The sequence below is a fragment of the Cornus florida genome, unplaced genomic scaffold (genome assembly GCF_030987335.1).
Source record: "Cornus florida cultivar Cherokee Brave unplaced genomic scaffold, ASM3098733v1 CherokeeBrave_3.0.0_Hap2_Chr08, whole genome shotgun sequence".
Taxonomy (NCBI): domain Eukaryota; kingdom Viridiplantae; phylum Streptophyta; class Magnoliopsida; order Cornales; family Cornaceae; genus Cornus; species Cornus florida.
The window spans coordinates 46024088-46044136 of NW_026775578.1; the positions used below are offsets into that span (position 1 = coordinate 46024088).

At 34.8% G+C, this 20049-nt stretch overlaps 1 protein-coding gene across 3 annotated transcripts; it reads right to left on the reverse strand.

Annotated features, from left to right (window-relative positions):
• Positions 1-1261: 1261 nt before the first annotated feature.
• LOC132271578 (RNA-binding protein 1-like) lies at positions 1262-13569 on the reverse strand. Of its 3 annotated transcripts, XM_059773008.1 has the most exons (7): positions 13330-13564; positions 7552-7673; positions 7175-7421; positions 7018-7079; positions 6852-6933; positions 5475-5595; positions 5069-5352 (listed from the first exon to the last, which is right to left on the reverse strand). In XM_059773008.1, exons 1-6 carry the CDS (start codon positions 13415-13417, stop codon positions 5492-5494), a joined length of 705 nt encoding a protein of 234 aa, XP_059628991.1. In that variant the 5' UTR covers positions 13418-13564; the 3' UTR covers positions 5069-5352; positions 5475-5491. The 3 variants fall into 3 exon arrangements, with proteins under 3 accessions (XP_059628993.1, XP_059628992.1, XP_059628991.1); XM_059773010.1 differs by lacking the exons at positions 5069-5352; positions 5475-5595 and adding an exon at positions 1262-1506 and having other exon boundaries at positions 13330-13568; XM_059773009.1 differs by lacking the exons at positions 5069-5352; positions 5475-5595 and adding an exon at positions 1525-1703 and having other exon boundaries at positions 13330-13569.
• Between the last annotated feature and the right edge of the window lie 6480 nt (positions 13570-20049).

Consider the following 20049-nt stretch of genomic DNA (forward strand, 5'->3'; position numbering starts at 1 on the left):
TAGAATCGAAATTTGATGCACCATAATTTTTTATAAATTATTAAGGTTAGTATTCATTTGAAATTAAATCCAAAAGATAAAATAAGCTATCAATTCAAATGTTGGAATAATCTCCAATGAAAATATTGCAAACATGTAAAACTTTGTTCCAAGGATTGAAACACACCCAAAATGGCATGTGTCTTCTGTCATTCTTTTTACTGTGTTTATGAAACTTTTGGTCAAAAAGCATATACACTATTGTGATAACCGAAATGGCGGATTCCCCCTGCTACATTGCAATATTGAAAAAATTAAATGGTTAGAGAGAATACGTATCAATCAATTTATTTATTTTTTTCCATTTTCTTTAAATGTTAAAAAATATTTATTAAAAAATTCACCTCTTATAATCTACGTAACACGGACATAGCATTCACCCCTCTATAAAAAATAAAAAATAAAAACAACCACGTGTGTTTGATTAGAAGAACTGTAATTCTAGTTCACTCTTCCAATGGTGGCAAATTGGTAATCTTACAAAAAGGACCAATATATACTACGTATATAATATATAATAAACATTATTGCTTAGCAGTATCTCTTTACTTTTCTTTACTTTTCAAAGTTTAAGGTTCGAGTTTCTAAATAAAGAATAGCCCAATTGGTACAACCCCGAATTAAATTGAGATTTTCAAAAATAATAGCAAATGATTAGATGCAGATTAATCTTGTACTAGATTGAACTTATGCTATGTTTAGGGACACCGAATCGATACTTTGAGTTTGAAATGGAGGAAATTTGGTTAACAATATTTTTGTCCAGAGACTGATTAGTGCCTCATCTCCTTGGTGAGCTTTGAAAACCCCATTTTTTGAACTTTTTACTTGGAGGTTTTTGGTAAAAGTCTCACTATTTGCAATTTATTTTAAAGGTATCTTCGTTTTTTTTTTTTTTTTTTGTTCTTTTTTGTTTGTTCTTTTTTGAAAGGATTGAATTTAAATTCATGTTCTCTTATATAGACTATACATGAAATTAATGAATTCACTTCGTTGTTCACTTAGGTCCTTTATAAAACAAGTCACGTGTCTTTTTTTGGCTAATTTTCAGTTTAAATTGCAGTGTGACATAAATGACCCTATCCCAAAAACATGTAAATAAAAATGATTAGAAAACAACTGTTTCTAATATTTCGGTACCTATCTTTGATATCAGAAGAATTTAGATTGTCATAACAAGCAAGAGTTCATACACAAAGCCCTAGAAATTTTCAACCAGATAAGACACTAGCAGTTAGCAGTTGCTTTAATAATAATGTGGAGTCTAATAAACCGTAATTTAGTGGAATAAAATACATGTAAACAACAATGAACCCTAATTTAGTGGAATTAAATACATGCAGGACAGGGATGCAAGTGCAACAATTCACCGTTGAAGTTGATAGCTGGATCGCATTGTGACCCGGTGAGTGGCACCCAGAAATAGTTCGTTGACCCGTTTTGTCTTGTGGGTCGGGTGTTACTGTACTGAAAACCGAGATAGAACGTAAGAGAGCGTACAGCTGACTTGAGAGACTTGTAATCTTGGTTCTTCTTTCTTGTTAGTTCACTGGCTAATCACAATCATCGTATAAAATTTGGAGAAGATCAAAATCCAGATTTTGATTTTTGCCGCGAACAATGTCCCTACGGTGTATTCGACTTCCATGATACACAACACCTACCTATTACAACAGCTCAGCTAAAACTTGTTTGCCAAGTTATATAAGCTATAATTTGTGTTTATTTTTCGCACACAAATATTGGAATGCCATGTGGATGCCAACATGGGCCAATAGCAAAATGACACGTGACAAGGACAAGTTGATTAGACGAAAATTAAATGGACTACGTGGCAGAAAAAAAAGAGAAAAAAGTTAGTATTCACCATAATAATTCCATCAACAAATTTATTTTTAATGACTGTTAAATTGTTTTTACTTCCCTAAATACGAGAACTTTGTACTTGCAAAGGGGTATGCGTACATGTTATGTTCTTTTGTTAAGTAGATATGTGTCATTGCTTGCTTACAAAAAATAAATAAAATAAATAAATAATAAAAAGTGGATGTGAAAGTTAATTGCCATGGAAAAAGAAAGCATTGGTAACAATCACTTTATCAAGAAAATCAGGCATAAACAGCAATTATGTCATTTAGTTTTAAAATATATATATATATATATATATATTAAGCAGAGTTGTGGAGCATTTTAAAAGAACCCCACTTTCTTATGTTATGGTGGTATTGAGAAGCTTGTGGAGCGCCGACCAGATTACTAAGCGATGGTTCGGAATAGTGAGCCAATTAAGTGTGTTTAAAACACAATTTGGATCACTTAAAATAATAAGTTATGGGATGAAAATTTAAATGAGGTTAAAACAAGTATTAAAAAATTTCTATAACATAAAATTATGCTCAAAATTTTAGGACTTAGATTTGATCTTTAAAGTTTAATTAACAAACAATAAGAGTTAAATTTGATCTTTAAATTCCAATTATCAAACAATAGGAGTACTTAAATGGTTAGACTTGTACATAGCGTACACATTATAAAATGGTAAAATGGTGTAGAATTTTTTAAAGAGCATGTTCCACATGCTAGTGTAAACTCTTAATTTATTATACCAATTCTACTGAATTCATTTTATCAGTCCTTAAAATTGCTGTAAATAGGTATGAGGAATGTTATTAGAGGGTTGCAATCAATTAATTTTATGTGTGGAAGGGGTGGTTATCCAGAATTGGAATAATGAGTTGTTTATGATATAGCCAACAAACCGAAAAGGTAAGAAAACTGCTCTAATCAAGTATGGCTCAATACTCCAAGAATACCACATAAATAAAAAACACTCTTCTATATTTCATTTAATTAAAAAGTTATAGCATACGATTGTCTTCTTTTTTCTTTTTCTTTTTCTATAATTACAAGAAACTACCATAAAAAAAAACTATAATAAATCATAACCAAAATTTGATGAAACATTCATTTAAAATTAAAATCTTTCAAAACATTCTCATGTTAAATTGAGATGAATGCATTTGTTTTCTTATCACACGGTACAGACTCAACAATCTTCACACAAATAAAATAAAATGGTATAGAAGAAAGAGTATTTAACAATCAATTTAGTATTTTTGTTAAACATGTACAAAATAATTCTAAAAGATTGAAATCTTTCAAAATCAGCATAAACCATCTGTAAAAAACAATAACGTCGTACAATAGAATAGAAACCGCATAATCTATCTATCTATCTATCTATCTAAAAAAAATTGAATTAAATTGAGATTTTCTGGTGGATAAAATTGAATTAAATTGAGATTTTTGAAAGAAGATAAATGATTAGCCCTGCTTGCTTGTCAAGCTCAACAATTGCAACACTTGCAGTATGGCATCCCACCCCCACGAAATCCACTTCTTTCTACTTAAATACGTCATTAGCCATATTTTTAGGCCAAGAGCCACCCACACCACCATGGATTGTAGTCCAGTGATATTTCCTCCCTTTCAAACCCCGTAGAAGCAATGTAAATGCGTCCCCACACCGCATATCTGGTAATATATAAATCTCAACGCAATAATACTAATAGGTATTAATGTTCATGCGTTCAAGACCTGCCCTACTAGGATTGTGATTGTGTATTTGCTTTTAACTCTCAAAGGAGTGGGGAATATAGATATATATATATATATATATATATATATATATATATATATATTGGCACAACAATTGAACTCAAGTCATCCATACTCGTCAATATATTTATATATCAACGTTTTCCCAACATTTCCACCAACCAACAGCTTTTAAAGGACATGAACATGCAAGGATCGTCCATGACTTGACCTCAAGGAACCCACAGGGAGATTTTAAGAATACCTTCCTCAGCCTGTATAATTACAGTAAGATGCTTGACAACCCTAGAATTTTAAACGCAGCAACGTGACACTAGACATCCAAGCCCAGCTCAATCAAAAATATCAAGTCATAACAGGCAAGAGTTGTAACCCCCTTCAAATGGTTAAAGCCGTGACGACCCTGGGATTATGCGCACAGATGTGATCCCAGACATCCAAGATAATAAAAAAAATTCTATGCGCATCAAGCTATATAACAAGCAGAAATAGGCTTCGGGAACTTCTCCCGGGATAGTAACATGATTAGTCTCCTTTTAACGCCACTATGGCAATGCAATGAAGACTACAATAAAGGCATGCATAGACTTTACATGAAGATATAGCGCCCACACTTTGCACAACCTGGTCCGGGCTTATTTAAGAAATTTAATCGCCTTGAGTGGCATAGTTTAAGTTAAAGGATTAAAATAGACAAGTCGAAGTCTCCTAACACAAGGAGTCCGTATCTCAATTTTATAAGGCGGCTACCAAATGAAGAAAAAACCTCCATGTATAAAATGTTTCTACTGAAGTATAAAAAAAAAAGCCCAAAAAATACTAACTTGAGTATACGATAACATGAAACACTAAAAACAAAATAACCATTTGTGAGGGATGATGCTTAAAAATATTTTTAAAACAAGTATAACTGAAACTCGGTTGTGTAACCAAAATACATAAATGATGATTACAAAAAGGCATGTTGAAAAATGATGACCAGATCCAACTTAAATGCCCAAAGCTTGCAAAAGCTAAACCTAGAATTTGAAATGTTGCCGACATCTTGTACCCCATGTTAAAGAAAACTTAAAAATTATCTTTTTTTAGAAGAAAAACAATAATAACAATTTATATATATATATATATATATGCATGAAGAAAATGCTAAAAAAAGCATAAAACTGACTTTAAAATAAATAAATAAAACAAAACTGAAGATAAATAAACCAAATAATCCCTGCTATATGCATAGAAAAAAATTCAAACGAAAAAGAGGCTAGAGATGGTTGATTTTGTACATCCAAAAGAAAATCCTAAGAAAACTATGAGGACAAACTAAACAAGAAAACTAGTTAGTTGCGCTACCTCTGCAATCATTATCTCTAGTTTACTAAATAAATATCTCCAAACATGAAATAATATCGAGACATGAACAAAAGCAGAAGCAATGTTTTGATAGACTCAAATAGAAAAACAAATTTAACAGGACTCGAGTCTGGTGTTATTGTTTGAGACATAATTCTAAATTAATTAGAAAAAAGCTAAGCCCTTTATAAGTTTAAACTCGGGCAACCGTCCCTCAATTATCGAAAACCCACCCGCAACAAGCCGGTCCTAACAAAAGCGCCGATTCAGCACGATAAGTAATTCTTGAAACTGCAAGGCTGTTGTATCACCCCTCATTGTCATAGACCTCCCTGACACGAGTGAGTCCTACACAGAAGCGTTGTTCCACAATTTAGTTTAATTTATTTTTCCGTGAAATTTCTTAAAATAGAACTAACGGCCATCATTTGTAGTAAAGGGTTGAGTGCATGGCGGATAGCATTAGTCACCTGTAAAACCGCATAATTCAACGCTTGCCACGATGCCCGCCACCTGACCTCGCACCAGGATAGCGAGCAAATTGAAGCCTTAAATTGACCGAATCACGGTCATGCTCATCGAATTTATAACCTGCAAAATTGAGTTTGACTAACTTACGCTGCGGAACTCACGTTATGAACGGCGAATTAAGTGCGTCAGCAAAAACGTAATTTATTTAGAAAAACGCAAATAATGTTTGCCATCACTTTCTAATACACCCAAGAGGCAATGGCGCGTCCACCGCTAATTTCCTGACTATACACGAGGGCATGCGATGAAAATCAATAGAACCTGTTGACTGAGTGAATGATAACATATCATTATACAAAAAAATTCTTACGAGTATATACGTGGAATTGCCAATTGTACAATTGTGCGCGCTATCCTCTAATACGAATTATGAAGAACGTGAAGGGAAGACGTGACTCCAGCAGCTAATATGAGGAACAAAAATTAACCTTAACAGAATGCAGCATCCAGCTCTTACTACAGGAGGAATAACCTTTACATATGTTTGGGAAATCTTAAAAGTTAAAGACTTAGCAAAATATTCCTCCTCATATTTGCAATCAAGTTTCAGAATAATAACTATTCTGAAAGGCCCAGTATATATATATTCATGCTCACACTACTTTTTAGCTTGAGATGGTTGGTTATCACACATTCAGATCACGCAAATACGCTTCGAATCCCGCTGGAAGTAAGACGCTATCATTCAGAGCTAAGGTCAAGCTGAATGTGCTTATATTACAAGTCATCGAGCTAAATGTGCTTACATTATCCAAGTTCAGTTTCAAGCTAGAGCCATACTCTTAGCAAACATTTCTTCACAAAGGCCCAAGTACATGTATTTATACTCACTACCACTTTTTAGCTTAAGATAATTAGCACGCATTCAGATCGCCCAAAAGACGCCAAGAATCCCACTGGAAGTAAGACGCTGTCAATCGGAGCTAAGGTCAAGCTAAAGGTGCTTAAAAAAAATAGGGTCAAGGCATCGAGTAGCATGTGCTTATATTATCCAAGTTCAGTGTCAAGCTAGAGCCATACTTTTGGCAAACAATTCTTCACAACAAATCCTAAAGGAGCAAAACCCAATGACCCGCATCAAAACCCTCCCTCAGCCTTGAAAACGGAAGTAACAATTCCCCTACTGTTTTTCGTTTTTTCTTTTTTTCTTTTTTTTTTTTTTTTTTGCTTCTACAACTCTTAAATGGTATCATTTTGCAGTAATGTCATAATAAAGAATGAGACAATAGCCAAATCACATTGGTAATTTATAGTTTTATTCAGTAGAGCTAACATCCTACAAATTGAACGAAAATTGAATTTGATGTCAAGCACACCTTGTAAGGCATCCATTGCAGTGGCAGCATGGGCTGGACTAGCAAAATCAACAAAACAAAGTACCAGCGGATCACCCCCAGACTGCACAAATTAAAATTCAGTGAGCATATCAAACATTTTCCAAATAATGAATTTAGACAGTATATTTTGATAGAAACATCATACATGTCTTGAATCCTTAGTAACAAGTCTGACTTCTTTGTACCCAACAAAAGGGCGAAAGATATCTACAAACCAAGTGAAGGAACAAACTAAAAGCAAAAAAATGGGGGGAAAAAATGAAAGCAATGCAAGGAGATAAATTAGTAGATTAAAAGGATACGAGACACCTCCCTCCGTGTACAATTTGCTGGCAATCCCTCCACAAACAGTGTACTGGTAGCATCAGGAGGAAGAGAAACCTCAGGCCTTCCACCTCCAAATCCCAAGGTCCGGCCTTTTGCAGTCACTCCTGGGTCCAACCCCCCAATACCCATAAGGCGCGGGTCGCGTGGATCATCAATAGCGTGACCACTTAGTCCTCCACTTAAAGGTTTAACAGACTCCCCCCCACCATAAGAAGTAATTTGCTGGTACATTGTACTAATGCATTAGAACTAAACATTCAACTACTGTAAATTAATAAAGCGCTACTAGAAACATAATAAGAAAGGGGGCTATGTGGGCACCACAATGCAACACATAATAAGAACTAAGTACCGCAGAGCGCAGATAACGATCATATGATGCTCCGATTGTGTCAGAATCTCTAATAACACGGTGTGCACCTCTTTCATCATCACGAGCGTAATAGCTTGGCAACTCATGGCCACCAGGAATTTCTACAAGGTTAAGCACAAAAATCAGCAAATTAGCAGCCAAAAAGAATACAAAGCAAGCAACAATGAACCCACGTAAGCAACTTCTAGAAACGGAAGAGCATAAGATAACTATATGAGGTAAATGAAAATGCTAAATGGAAGAATATCACCATAAAAAAAAATACAACTGCTTTTCCTAATTGTAGCAACTTTCCTCTCAGACCCCCTTTCCCCTTTTTCTTCATAACAAAAAAGCTCCTACAATCATGAGTTACATAATCCAGATTAGTAGACAGGAACCACCATGTCATTCTTAATCAGGTTGCTGAACCATGACAGTTGACCCATTAAGAATAATACCTTGGAAAAAGACATGTATGGATATTGTTTGATGCCGCCTTTCTCTTTTTAGTTGCGATATCATTACACTTATGTAAAAGAAGGTAAACGCATTACAAGCTAAACTACACGTGTATAACCAACCTGGTTCCAGGAACACTCCCACAAAATAAAAAAGAATGCCACTTCACAGAATATCACAACACTTTACAAACACCAAAATTCAGCTGATTTTGGTGCAGGTGATTTTAAGGCCCCCTGTGATATATAATCAAAGTCTGCTCACAATATTATTTTAGCCCTTGCATTCTCACCACCACCACCCAAATAATAAAAATAAAACAGAGACACAAATAGATAGGTAGATAGACATGCATAAAATTACATACATACATATATATATATATATATATATATATATAGAGAGAGAGAGAGAGACAGAGAAAGGGGGGAAAGAGAAATCACTAGGAACTTAAAAGACGGATTAACCTAACAGAGTAACGCAGAAAAATGATTGATTCACTACTTCCAACACATATCAAAAATATGACTACTAAAAGGCAGCAGCTCCAGGAAAAAATTGCAATCACAAATTAAATCAAAAGGAAATGATCTAACGGCTAAGAATGATTTTCTAAGGATGTGAAACTGGCAGTTACATTAATAGATCTTGATTCTGAGATCCAACCCCCATTAAGGCAAGAATGAATTGATAATTCTAAAAACAAAAGGATGCAAAAAGGTGAACACACTAATCAAAGACCTAATTACTAGTGGTTGGTTGGAAGGGTCTCAAGGACCAAATTAATGATTAATAATGAAGGCCGCCTTTGGAAATCAGGGGGTTGACCTAACAGAAAGTTAGAAACTCAAAATTCATGAAGCAATTGAGAGTTCACATTCACTGTAAGGCCGCCAACCACTGCTAGACCCATTAATGTGAGGAAGTGAGGAATTTACAGGGTGCAGACATAACACCTGGTAATATTTATATGCAGATAGTGGCTTCCCTTAAACTTAATACGATTATTATGCTTAGCACTCGAGCTTTAAGCAATGGCCCTAATCTATGCCAGAGCTGGAACGTATAGCTCCATATCTTCCAGCTCCTAGATCACTACTACACAACAGCTTACAAGCAAAGCCTTCTTATAAAGCAATTAAGATCTAAATGGATCCAGATATCGTCACCTGTATCTTTAACTCAGATCTCTTCTGTTTCATCAATTTTATCCAGATTCTCATTTTTCCAACAAAAGGAAGGATCACCAGATCCCTCTAGAACCCAAACCTCCATTTCTCCAACTCTCCCCTACATATTCTTGTGTAACAAGTGCATTATTACTCCCAGGGGCGGAGCCAGGGGGGCAAGGGGGTCCATGGTCCCCCCAGTTTTTTTAAAAAAAAATTATTAATAGTAATAATGTATAGCTATTGATGGTTATTAATGGTAATTTTGCATAGAATATTAAATTTGCTAAAGTTCTAATTTATAGTTACTTATCTATGGAAATTAACAATGGTTTGTGAAATAAATTATTTATGACTTTTCAAAGTCCAATGAACCTTTTGGTCTTGCCTTTAAAAATTCACACTTAATAATAGAAGTGTTTATTATTTTGTAATTCTTGCTAAAACGTATTAGTACTAGAAAATTTCTGGCTCCGCCCCTGCTTACTCCGAGTCTTTCCCAAATACTTCAAACATTCAAATCAAGGAAATATAAGCGGCCACATGATATTTACCAAATTACTAGTAAAAAGTGAATTCCATTATTTATGGAAACATATTTATACACCAACCTGAAACTTTAAAAATGAATTATACAAATATGATTTGTTAAAACCAATTAAGAAAATATACACACACAAGAACAAACTAATAACAGTAATAAAGATACGCATTTGTAATCAATGTATTAGACTCCACATTAATATGGATAATCAAGCTTCAATGCACTGAATGTTTTGTGGTGATTATCAGAAGAACAAGCAAACTAGATGCGACCTACTAAAAGGGTCATTACCATGATGGTTCGGTCAATTCTGAAGGCGTGGAAATGGATTGGGTTTAAAAAAACATCCAGCCTATTAACCAATATATTGAACTTGACGTTGAACTCCACCTTACTATGGATCATCAAAGTTTAATACACTGAATATCTTGTGGTAACTAATAAATATAAGGAGAACAAGCAAAATGGATGCAACTTAATAGAAGGATCATTACAACATGTCGGTTCCATCAATCGACTCAATCCAGGAAGCGTGGAGTGGTGGATTGGGTATGTAACCAACCTCCAGCCTTTACTTGCATCATGTAACTACCTAAAATGATATTATGGCCTTATATAGAGCAAAGCGAGGAAGCTAGATTCACGATACCGACTCCAACTAGTTACGAAAAGGCTTTGTTGAACTGAATTGTAACTACAAGGACTTGAAATGGTATAACAAACTTTTACCATTGTATTATACATTGTAGATTAAGAGAGTGTCATTTGGATCTCATCAATAATAACCTAAAAAAATATTTAAATAATACATGTGGTCATCAATAAAAGATTGTTATTTTCATGAATCAGAAAAGAGACATTCTATGATGAACATGATTGACATACAAGCTATCACGCAGCCGCAAGACATCTACCCAAACGAAATTTAACAACAAGAAAAGGTTTTGTAGTTACGTCAGGCACATACATTTACTGAAATTAGATACTGAAGTCAAAACAATGCTGAGTTTTTTCAATTGAAGAGGCCAAAATAATAAGTGACTAGCATTAAAAAGGTACAAACCACAGAGATCATCTTTGGAGGTTCTGGCCTGTCATTTCGACATTTCTCATAGCAAAAATTTATGGGATTCCCAATTCAATTCCATGTACCGTTTATGGTATTGATATATTAGTTGGAATGTGCAGCAAAAAGAGGATTACATTAGGAAATGGATGTTCTGGTACCGCATATAATGAGTTTCTTTCTCTAAAAGCTTCGTAGGAAGAGGATGTCATTTCCAGACAAATTGAGATGGAATGCTTCAGCCATCTGAAGTGGCATTCCTCATATATATGCAGTCTTAGAATCCTCAAACCATACAAACTGATCTTCCAAATGGATGGTCAATGGTGAAAGTTTCACGTGCCAATACAAGTACTATAGTGCTGATCATTTATATATATATCACCAATTTGGTTCATTTATTTGGCCTGCAGCTATCCACAAGGTCTGTAAGCAACAACGATATTTCCTAATATATGTCGGGCTAAATTGTATCATCTTGGAAATTGTAGAAAAAATATGTAGTAGAGAACAAATTACGATCTTGAGTGTGGCTTACATTTTTTCTTACTTGTGGCACTACATCCTCTGCTAGTGCTCTTTTATTTGAATAGATTCTCAAAAACCATAGACTCACCTTTTCAAAAGGCATAGTCTGTCTCTATAGTGCATCCTAAATGAGTTCAGAGACTATTTAATGAAATCATTACATAGAATAGATAGGCTAATCACGTGCCCAAACCACTGAAGTGGCATCTTAACACTTGTTAACTCAAGAAAAATATAAAAGAAAATCTCCAAACAGTTTTACAATCATTAAAATAGAATAGATAGGCTAATCATGTGTCCAAACCACTGAAGTGCTAGCATCTTAACACTTATTAACTCCAGATAAATATAAAATCAAATCTCCAAACAGTTTTACAATCATTAACATGCTAAGAAAGTAAACTTTATAAAATGTCAAGCGAATGAACAAGAAGAGAATATATCAATATTCAAAACATATCATTTTTTTTCATTCAGTGATCCATAGCATTCCCCATCACGGAAATTTAGACGGCTTTCTTTCCCTCGATCACCCATGACCTTCATTGAACCAATTGTCTTCACATAAACTATTCAACGTATCAAGAAAAAAAATTAACACAATATGAAATGACAAAAACGTGATGATCTTTCAATCAGTTTTAAATATTCTTGAATTTTTCAACTTAACAAAGCCTTTTCCCATCTACTTGGGTCAGCTACATGAATAAGCTATTCATTTTTCGTCCTACTCAAGAAAAGACCTTCACCATGCTGGTAGTAGAGTAGTTAATCTGATCTTGTTTTTGCCCTTCCCTAACACTACCCTCAAGGTGGACCATGTCACACTTTGTAACTGGTGCACCAAATGAAGGGTTATCCAAAACCCTAAAATACATAATAAGCAGTTGCTAAAATTACAAAAGCTAAGTGAAATTAAAAGACAAAAACACCGATATATATACATGTGTATGTATAAATTAACATCGAAAAGGAATCCAAATGCGTCCAAAAAAAAAAATGATATATTTATACATAGATGAGTGGATCCCGGATAACCCTCAGCCTAAATAATGCTGTGACTAAAATCTTCGTCATTGGGCAAAGAATAAACAATAAAATCATAAATTAAATAATATTTAAAGAAAACCGTTTGTTTTCATGATCAGTAAGACACATCGATCATCAAAGAAATATTCAGACAGATTCCATTTCTTTTACTACCACCAATACCTATTCAAAGATTCCAACACTAAAGCCTGAAGTAAAGACCAGTCCAGGCAACAATGGGTTTGCACAGAAGTGGATGACAGCTCCTCACGTGATTACCATCTTAACAACTCAACGATAATGGAAAAATCATATGACATAATAAACCAATAACCATAATTATCAACCAGTTATTGTCTATTTTCCTTTTAACTTGAAACTACTTAAAAATTTAAACAAAAAGTTCTGCATAGCAGCAGTAAATCAAGGGAGGAGTAAGAATTAAATAATTTAAGGACAAATAACCCATTAATCTCACAGAATGTAGAGCACTTCAATGTTATTTATATATATATATATATAAATGTATACACACACACGAAAAAGAAGAATAACATGCAATCAGGTGCCACTTAATTCAATGGTGAAAAAACCCAAAATAAGAAGAATTTGGGCTCTACATTTAACATTACGAGAAGATTCAAATCTCCATCTTGATGAAGTCAAAAAGAGATTAAATATATATATATATATATATATATATATACCAACTGAGCCAAATTGTTGTTTCATTCACAGTTCAAGCCATGGAATAACATATATAACGAAATTTAATTTCTTTCTTTCTTCCCTACTTTTTATCGGCAACCAAACACATCGCCATTGAAAAACCCTAACATATCTAAAAACACCCATCGCCAATTCTTGATAACCAAACAAAAGATAAAACCTGTAATCCGAAACCCTAGCTTCCCCATCAATTATAACACGTGCGTCTAATCTATGTATATGTCATGTGTGTATAGAGAGAAAGAGATTACCGAAGTCAGAGCGAGGGCGTTTTCCGACAAGAGAAGGAAGAGCTTGCTGTTGCCTGACGTCGGCGTATCTCCAATAAGCGTCGGCCATGGATTCTTAGAGAGAGAAAGGGACTAGAATTTTAGAGAGAGAAAGGAATGGAAAGGGTAATTTCGATTGATGGAAGCAATCTAACAAGAGAACACAACAAGGGGCGTCAGATTTGAGGGTTTACGCTTTTTACTCTCTGATTCTTATTCTTTAAGAAGCCAATCAGCGATCGACCAAAGGAAGCCCAATACGTCGGTTATATTACCCGGCCAAATAAAAATGGATAAAATCCGAATTCGATTCAAACCCGGATGCAAATTAACTCAAACCAAGTCCGAATTCATCCGAGTTTTGGATAGAAATTAATAAAATTTTAATTTATGGATACGGTGGATCGGGATAAGACTTTGCTCTAATCAAATATTGTAATAAAAATGTCATAACCCATTGGAGCATGGGGCATGTGTCCCCGGAAATTTTCTTTTATTGTATTTTTAAATGTTTATTTTTTAAAACTACAAAATGCCCTTTTAAAAGTTACTGAAAGTGGTCCCCGGGTTTGTTTTTTTTTTTTTTTTTTTTTTTTTTTAGCAATACCCATTTAATAGAATTCGTATCAAGGGTCTTGTAGACTAGTTTAACGAGTGGGTGCTTACTCGTTGACCTAAAAATTTAAATTATTGAGTAAGACATACTATATACCAACTCATTTATAATCCGGAAATTTTCTTTTATTGTATTTTTAAATATTTATTTTTTAAAACTACAAAATACCCTTTTAAAAGTTACTGAAAGTGGCCCCCGGTTTTTTTTTTTTTTTTTTATAGCAATACCCATTTATTAGAATTCGTACCAAGGGTCTTGTAGACTAGTTTAACTGGTGAGTGTTTGCTCGTTGACCTAAAAATTTAAATTATTGGGTAAGACATGTTGTATACCCACTCATTTATACTCATTTCAATTTACATTCGAATTCAACGTGAAACACTTCTAACCAGGGGCGGAGCAAGTATATGCCCAGGGGGCACGTGCCCCCCTCGCCTGGCCCCACTTACTATAATATATATATACTAATTTTATATATTTTTACATGTGGATATGAAAAAATTCATATAATGTCCTCTCTAAAATTTTTATTTTTTAAAATTATCTCTTAAATTTTGTATTTCTTCTCTTTTTTACTTTTTAAATTCGTTTAATTTCTTTTTTTAATCAAACTCCAATTTTTTTCCCTTTCAAAATTCTCTCATTTTTCTTTCCTTTTTAAATTTTTTGTTAACTATTAATCTTTTTTAAATTACTCATTGATTGACATATTATTTTTAAGTAATTTTTCTTTTTTACCTCTTGATTTATAAAATTTATATTTATTGTCGTAATTATTGTTTTTTATTTTTTTTTTACACCGTGCCCCCCTCATTTCAATTACAATAGAAATTGTTTCATCAAATAATGGAAACTTGTTCAATCTATCTTCTTATCCCTTCCCCTTTCCTCCCTTCTACCAAACACAATATGAATCGTTTTGTAAAATTTTTTATTTTTATTTTCCTTTTGTAACACCATTTTGTGAACAACTATATTTGATGCCTGATAGGGAAAAATAAACCTAACCTACCTTGACCTAACGATAGAGACAACTAAGTGTTGACCAGCCGCCAGATCTCTTCTACTTTCGAACGATGATATTTTCATTGTTCAAGAATGATAATATTTCATTATCAAGGAAAAGATAAGATGATGTGGTTCAACAGGATAAGATAACATTGGCACGATTTGAGAAAGTCAAAGGATTAAATCATATCCCGGCAAATCTGGCAACAAATGGATCTCCTCTGATCTTGCAAATGAACTGACGAGGAGCGCCTATAAGAATGAGATCCTACCAGTCAATAAAGGTACGACAAAAAACTATTAGTAAATCCTTACCTTTCTTTTAGACCTCTGGTGACTGACTTGATCGTCGGAGAGCGCTTGCCAGACACCACACCGGTGCCGTCAAGATTCATCTATCTTCTACTCTCTTTTTTGCAGGAAAACGGTGTCGTATCGGACCGCGTGGATTTCACCTTCAACAGTTGGCGTCGTCTGTGGGAAACAACGATTCCCTTAAATCAATTACTCGGTTAGGTATATGTACTTGCGGTCCGGTATGGTAACTGGAACAGAATCATCATTACAGGGATCCAGTCAAAGAGAAGGGTCGGGCAAACACCCAAACGTCCCGAATGATCAGGAACAGCTTGCACGTTAGAACTACAGGTCTAAACTCTGAATCAGGGTATGGACCAGTTGATCCAACAAAATACAAAGATCCTGCAACATCTTGTCCCAGCGGGACCACAGCTCAACAAGAATTGTCCGACCATATCTTCTCAATCTGAATGATGGGGGACAACACGAGGAGGACCGAGAAAACAATCCTTCTCACGCGTTCGAGGCAGAACAAAACCAAGTCAGAAATCGACATAGAGAACCTCCTTCCCCACCTCTATAGAATTCCCAATCTCAAATAGGCACAACCTTCTGTGTTAAGGAAAAGACAGAGAAAGTTACCTATTTCGACCTATAGATCAAGGATCTCAAGGTGAAAATGGAAGATGTAATGCAGGCTATGAAAAGGATAGGTCATGCCGCCATAGATGACTTGGTGCAAATGACCAACTTGCCATTCAGCCTCGCCGTTATGAAATGCCCCTTGCCTAACAAGTTCAGGATGCCTTCATTCGAAAGCTTCGATTGGACCAAAGATCCCTTCGATCACCTGGAGACCTTTCAAGCTCTTATGCATTTACACGCCGTGCCAGATGAAATCATATACCGAGCTTTTCCCACTACACTTAAGGGATCAGCAAGAGTTTGGTTCAACAAGCTGAAGCCAGGAACCATCAACACCTTCGAAGAACTGAGTAAGCAATTTGTGAGCCATTTCATTGCAGGTCAGAGGCATAGGAGGCTAGCCATGTACTTACTTACCGTGAAGCAATAGAAGGGAGAGTCGATCCGGGAATACATCACCCTATTCAACGCAGAGATGTTACAAGTTTAAGAGGTGGACGACAAGGTGGCTTTGACCGCTTTCATAGGAAGACTTCAAACCTCCAGATTCTTGTTCGCCTTCTCTAAAGAACCTCCCACCAGCATGGCAAAGTTGTTGATTAGAGCGCAGAAACACATGAACGCTGAAGACGCCATAAATGCACGAAAGGGAAATGAATGAGAGGACAAGAAGAGGTTAGCCCCTCTAACCAGAGATGAAAAAGATGCCAGCTATAAGAGATCATTCTTCAGCCAAAGCGATAAGACATATTGTGAGGAGGACTCAGAGGGACGAGAGGCCGACTACACCTTATTAAAGGTTTTCTCATTAAAGGGATCAAGGGCCAAGAACACATTATTCCCTTATTAAAAGGACAAGAAGTCGACTACTCCTCCTACATAGAAGGGTGAGATAATTAAAGTTTCCTTCATTTACTAGAGAGACGAGACGACTACCTCCCGTATTACAAGGGATAATAATGAGTGTCCTGTATTAAAAGGACCCCGACTGAATGAATCCCATAATCAATATCCCCATACTAAAAATGATAGTAAATAAATGTCATGTGCTAAAAGGATCCGGGCTGAATGAATCCCGTAATCAATATCCCCGTACTATAAGAGATAGTAAATAAATGTCATATACTAAAAGGATCAGGGCTGAATGAAACTCGTAATCAATATCATTATACTATAAATGATAGTAAATAAATGTCCTGTACTAAAAGAATCCAAGCTGAATGAATCCCGTAATCAATATCCCCGTACTATAAGGGATAGTAAATAAATGTCATGTACTAAAAGGACCCGGGCTGAATGAATCCCGTAATCAATATCCTTGTATAAGGGATAGTAAATAAATGTCCTGTACTAAAAGGATCCGAGCTGAATGAATCTCGTAATCAATATCCCCATACTATAAGGGACAGTAAATAAATATCATGTACTAAAGGGACGAGCTGAGTGAAGCTTGTAAAAACTAATTCCCTTATTAAAGGGACGACGAGCTGAGTGAAGCTTGTAAAATTTATTCCCTTGCCAAAGTGATGGACTAACTGAAACCCATAAAGTTTACAACTAGTATATTGGATTTTCAAAAGAAAAATCCAATTTTACATCACTAAGAGTTATTGACCATGGGTTTGAACCCGTACCCTTCCAAAACAGAACCTTGATTTGGTATCTGTTTCACTATTGGGAAAAATACCCGAGGGAACATTACCCGAAGGAACATTACCCAAGGTAATATTACCCAAGGGAACAATACCCGAGGGAAAATGCCCGAGGGAACATTACCCAAGAGAAGAATACCCCAAAGAACATTATCCAAGGGAACATTACCCAATATAACATTACGCAATGGAAGAATACCCAAGGGAACATTACACAAGGGAAAAATACCTAAGGGAACATTACCCAAGGGAAGAATACCCAAGGGAAAAATACCCGAAGGAACATTACCCAAGGGAAGAATACCTTAGGGAACATTACCCAAGGGAAGAATACCCAAGGGAAAAATACCCGAAGGAACATTACCCAAGGGAAGAATACCTTAGGGAACATTACCCAAGGGAAAAATACCCGAGGGAACATTACCCAAGGGAAGAATACCTAAGGGAACATTACCCGAGGGAACATTATTCAAGGGAAAAATATCCAAGGAAAGAGTATCCAAAGGTACCCAAAAAAAAAAAAAGAGGTTATTGTTCCAGTAAACAGTACCCCGCGGGCACTGTAATACCCCTAATTTTAAAAAGATATTTCTGATATTTAATTTCTGATTTAATTGTATTTTTATTTAATTAATTGTTTTATTGTGGTGTTTAAATTGAATTAATTGAGTTAATTGTTTAATTGGTTTTAATTAATTATTTGAATTAATTACTTGGATTAATTACCTGTTTAATTACTATACTTATTTAATTGTTTTATTTAGTTAATGTAATGTTTATTTATTTTCTTTATGGTAACTTAGGGTTACAGTTTTAACTTTGGTTTATATTTCACGTATCTGTGAGCCGCCGTAGGTTAAAGCTGAGATAGTTTTATGGGACGGTTAGAATTAGAGTTAGGGTTTAGCCCCTAATTGTACATGGATTAGGGTTGGTGTTAATATACACCTATAAATATAAAGCAATACACAGTTTAGGGTTTTAGAAAAATAAACGTAATTTTTGTAAAAGCAGAGACCGTGAGATACAGAGGGAAAACAGAGAGAGATAGGAGAGGAAGGCTAGGTGGGATTAAGGAGGAAGGAACATGGTTTTGTGGAACAGCAATGGGGGGTTTAACAGACAATTCAGAGAACAGTGGTGTTGAGTTTCAAATTTGAAACTCAAAGGCAAGTCTCTGTTCTTCTCTTTCCTTTTAATTCGTGTTCTGTGCATGCCTAGTTAGACTCCAGGGATTAAATCAAGGATAAAATGGATTTAAATAAACATTATAACAAGTCTTTTATGCATGCATGAATTTTGTTTAGACTCGTTGAAATAACTACTTTGCATTTCCTTTTATGTTATGTTATTTGTTTCTTCTATGGTTTACGATTAAGCTTTGTTTTAGTTGAGATTAGTAATGCGATTGAATGTCTTGTAACTAATCTGGGATTAAGTTTGAACTCAAGAACAAGTATTTAGAACAATATATAAAAAAAACACTGAATTAATCTGTGGTTAGTTGCTTAAAATTTCTAACGGAGTTTCTGTAATCTTGTTTCAAAACTTGTGTTCTATAAATGTTCTGATTGGATGTTAGTGGTTTAAAATTTATCTAGGACTAAGATTAAACCTAGAATGATAATTAAAACACAATATAGAGGCTCTGTTAATCACCGGAGTCGAAGAAGACAAAGGGAAAACGGACAACGGCTGCTAAGGGAGGGAGAGCAGGCTCCCAAAACCCTTAAAGCCGGCTCCCAAAGAGTTGGAGCCGGCTCTAAGTGGTTTAGAGTAGGCTCTAAGTGGTTTTGAGCAGGTTCTAAATTTTTAAAGAGCCTGTTCTCTTCTTATACATTACAGAATTGGTTTTTAGGGGCTGTTTGGGCTACAAGGGTGTTTGCACTTCGTTTAAATTGTTTTAAGTGATGTATGGGATTGTATAAGATTGGTATTATGATGGAAAAATATAAAATCATAATTGGATTGAAGAATAGTGCAAGAAAAACCTAAGAGAAAACCGGTAGCTTGCACAATGTCTTGTTGGTTTTACTTACTAGAACTTGGCACGGTTTTTATATATAATCTAATTATATATAATCTTATATTTTTTTTAGTGTTATAAGTATAGTGAATTAATTATATTTAACTATACTTAGTTTGGAATTAATTGATACTCAAATTGTTATAATTGTATCGATTTATCGGCTGTTTTGGAGGATTTGAGCTCTATGGTTTATTTTAGCAGTTTAAATAATTGGAGCATGATTTTTAGGTTCTGTAGTGAATACCTAATGTCATTATATATGTATTAAACTATAGTGATGCATATTTCGGAGAACGGTTGATAAATTAATTAACGTTATTTTTATCAATTATGTGGATTGGAGGACTGTATGCACCGGTATGGGGTGGTGGCATACTAGGTATGGATTAATTCAACACTAAATTCTACCTAACATGGATTAAGGTGTGGATTAACCATAAAGGTTAAGTCTG

Excerpts from the sequence above, each read along its gene's own strand:
- LOC132271578 (XM_059773008.1), bottom strand. The coding sequence starts at position 13,417 with ATGGCCGACGCTTATTGGAGATACGCCGACGTCAGGCAACAGCAAGCT. Across the intron at positions 7,674-13,329 it reads ACGCCCTCGCTCTGACTTCG|AAATTCCTGGTGGCCATGAG; the intron begins GTAATCTCTTTC and ends TTAACCTTGTAG. Across the intron at positions 5,596-6,851 it reads TGCAATGGATGCCTTACAAG|GTTATAAATTCGATGAGCAT; the intron begins GTGTGCTTGACA and ends TCAATTTTGCAG.